Source organism: Daucus carota, chromosome 7 (assembly GCF_001625215.2).
Source record: "Daucus carota subsp. sativus chromosome 7, DH1 v3.0, whole genome shotgun sequence".
NCBI classification, from domain to species: domain Eukaryota; kingdom Viridiplantae; phylum Streptophyta; class Magnoliopsida; order Apiales; family Apiaceae; genus Daucus; species Daucus carota.
This window is the reverse complement of record NC_030387.2, coordinates 3,599,066-3,602,869: the sequence shown is the minus strand read 5'-3', so window position 1 is coordinate 3,602,869 and position 3,804 is coordinate 3,599,066. Positions and strand designations below refer to the sequence as shown.

Sequence of the window (3,804 nt, the reverse complement as noted above, 5' to 3'; positions counted from 1 at the left end):
CATACTATAAGGTTTTTTGGTATACCTGTCTTACTTCTGGGTTAAATTTAAAAATTATTATTCTAATAAAAATATCCTATTATTCAATATATATTTTATAAGAGATGTCTTGACAATTTTGACTGCAAAATGGATAGAAATAATAAATTATGTTCGTCCGATACCACTTATGGGGTCATTATCGGAAATTAGGGCTAAAAGTTTTTTTTGACCGTATTTGTTAATTTCGACGGCCACCAAAATGAATCGAGCTTTCCGGTCATATAAAGTGATCATTTACAGTTAGGGTCGTTTATATTGTACTGCGATATTAGCGACAGGAAATAATTGTCATTTTTAGTCATTTTTGTTTAGTGAATGTTATGTTAAAAAATTAAGCCCTACTTGATTATTTTAGTGCAGTGTTGTCAAACGAATTATAATTATGATGTAATCTTTTCTATCCGAACTCGAAAATCGAAATAATATTTGATAATATTTTGACAAAAAAATCTGGATTCAAAGAATGATATCTGGATTGGGAACTAATTTTACAATCTAATAAAAAAAATAATAAATTTAAATCAAAACATTTAAAATGTACATGTTATTGAAAGACCTTGTTTGGAAATTAGAATTTCGGGCCAAAATTAGATATCTGAGATATTTTAGAAGTTTGACCTCTAAAATAAGTTAATACTAGTGTTTGATAGTTAGAGGCTTGGATCCAAAAATATAATTTTGAAAAAGTTATTTTGAGAAGTTTTTTGGATTAGGAATTTTGGTTTGTGTCACAAAAATCTAATCAATCAGCTATTTATCAAACAGTTTTACGAGAAACAGCTAATTCAATCCGCTAATCAAAACATCAAATTCAATCAGATAGTCAAAACAGTTAATCCGATCCGTTAACAGCTAACCGTTAATTCCTAAACAGGACCTGTATAGTAATAATCAGCAATCGTTCTACGATCATTTCTGGGCAAATCCTATCGCCTCTCTCTTTCTTAATTACTAAAAGCTGATGATTCGAATTTTAGTAAAGTTCAGATAAGTGTGTGTATATATCTAGCCATATAAAAAGACTACGAGCTTATAAAATTTTGTTTTCTTCAATTTTTTTTATTTAAAAATCAAACACTCGACACACACGTGTATGCACACACAAGATGCACATCCATTCACAAAAAAATCTCTCTCCCTTTCTCTCTCCCCATCCCTCTCGTGAATTCATCTCGTATGAATATATGAAATTTGTATATAATAAATAACCCATAAACTCTAATACTCCCTCCGTCCTCTTTTACATGTTCATTTTGGAAAAAAAAATTGTCCCAAATTACTTGTCCACTTCTCTTTTCAAAGCAACTTTTTGTATGTTTTTTCAAAAAGTAACAACTTCCAATGTTTGACTAGCATATATATATATATACAACTCTATTCATTACATTTATTAGGGATATGTATGAAAACAAGATATCCAAATAACATTTTTTTAAGATGTGTTATTTTTTCAAAAAGGACAAATAAAAGAGGACGGAGGGAGTATAAAATAACGTCTCTCCCGTATTTCATTCCCTCCTACTTATGTGATTATCATTCTCACTCTCACTCATTCAAACAACTTATCACCCTCTCCATCGCTTCCTCTACCAAAACCTCGTCTTCCTCCAACAACCCAAGTGGGCCCCTTACATGGACTCCACCTCAGCCCGCCGCCACCTCAGCAAAGCCGTCGTCATCATGGGCCCCACTGGCTCCGGAAAGTCCAAACTCTCCGTTGACCTAGCTTCCACATTTTTCAAGCCCTCCGAGATTATCAACTCCGATAAGATACAACTTTACAAAGGCCTCGATATCACAACCAACAAAATCACGTTGCATCAACAAAAAGGCGTCACTCATCATCTACTTGGTGCCATTGACTCGTCCTACTGCGTCACTCCTTTCGAGTTTCGATCCCTCGCTTCTCGTTATGTATCGGATATCATTTCGAGACGAAAATTGCCATTTATAGTCGGGGGCTCGAATTCTCTCATCTATGCTCTACTTACCAAAAGGTTCGACCCGGACTCCGAGGTTTTTGACGGGTCAAGACCCGACCCGGTGTCCTCGGAGCTCCGCTACAACTGTTGTTTACTCTATATGGACGTGTCATTACCGGTTTTGAACCAGTACTTATCGAAACGAGTCGATGAAATGCTTGACTCGGGGATGCTAGAGGAGTTACAAGAGTTTTACGAGTCGGGTGGGTTTGACTCGGTGAACCCTAACGGGTTAGGTCAGGCCATAGGCATACCCGAGTTAAATAAATATTTTAGATGTACAAAAAAGATAAACTCCGAGGATGACGTGGCGAGGAGAATGTACGAGGAGGCCGTGCAACAAATCAAGGACAACACGTGTCAACTAGCCAAGAGACAAGTCTGGAAGATCCAACGGTTGAGGGAAGCGGGGTGGGACCTACACAGAATCGACGCGACGGAGGCGTTCAAGGCGGCGCTAGGGCGGAGCAAGGCGAGGGTGGCGGATATATGGGAGAGGCAAGTGGTGGAAACAAGCGTGAAAATTGTGAGAGAGTTCTTGGAAGAGTAGGTTTTACAGCTATTTACAGCTAAGCTGTAGAGCTCTCACTCTTTGTTACACTGTAAATTTTATTTTATTTTTTGTTATTTTTTCGTTATTGTAAAAGTTGGTTGATATATGCAATTTATGCGCGGTGTCAATTTTGCATGAGCAGAGGATTAGAGCATTCATCTTGAGGTAAATATACGTTTACTTTCTCTTGTATATATAGAGCTGGGTTTTTGACAGGTTTATTTGTCTCCGGTATAAATTCAAAAACACATACCCGTCCGTTCGGATGTTTACGTACGCTGTTTGTGTTTGAGATCAGGATATTTACGTACATTATTTGCACTGATTCCACGTTTTCTGAGACTCTCGTAAAGTAAAGTATAGTTCTACAACGTATTTTAAATTTTTTCCTTTTTTTAATAAAAATTTAAAAGTCAAACATTTTTTCATGATTATTTTTAAAAAAATATATAATGTAAGTATATTTTATAAGAGTCTTAAAATACGTGTCAAAATAACGTAAAGAACCTGGTAGGACGGGGAGTATAATCTTTTATTCTCGAGAGTTTATTTTTGTCGATAAAATTAAAAAATTAATGTATTTTTTATCATTGCTCAGTTTTTTTTTATCGAAATTAAAAACATCAGGCATCCGTTCATGCCATGATCATTACTCAATAGTCGATATATTTTCCATAAAATTTAAAAACTCACACATCCGTACATCCGGTACATCCAGATACTTCCATATAATCATTGCTCAGTCCTGAAACGTCCTATAATGACAGAGGGAGTAAATCATACTCCCTCTGTCCCAGTCATTTGTATACAAATGGCTGGGACACGGAGACCAAGAAATTGTGTAAGAAATTAGTAAAGTTAGATGAAAAGTGGGTATAGTGGTGGGACCCATTTATATTTAATAATAGATTTGAGATAGTGGAGGAAAGTAGTGGGTGTAATAGTGTTTATATTATTATAGAATGAAGATAGTGGAGGAAAGTAGTTGGTGTAATGATATTTTATATTATAAAAGTTTACTACTTTTGGAATGTATACAATTGATGGGACGTCCCAAAAAGGAAACTGTATACAATTCACTGGGACGGAGGGAGTATCCTAAAAAATGAAATTTGATGAATTGGAGGATATTGCATTACAGACAAGAGCCATACAAAATGCGAGGTAGCGTAAATAATGCATTACAGGTTTGCACAGTACGAACCTAAAATGCAGATGTCCTAGTAT

General features: G+C 35.5%; 1 protein-coding gene across 1 annotated transcript; it reads left to right on the top strand.

The window, feature by feature from the left end:
• Positions 1-1,586: 1,586 nt before the first annotated feature.
• LOC108195670 (adenylate isopentenyltransferase) lies at positions 1,587-2,820 on the top strand. Its single transcript, XM_017362645.2, has one exon. The coding sequence runs from the start codon at positions 1,675-1,677 to the stop codon at positions 2,572-2,574; it is 900 nt and encodes a 299-aa protein (XP_017218134.1). The 5' UTR covers positions 1,587-1,674; the 3' UTR covers positions 2,575-2,820.
• Positions 2,821-3,804: the final 984 nt, after the last annotated feature.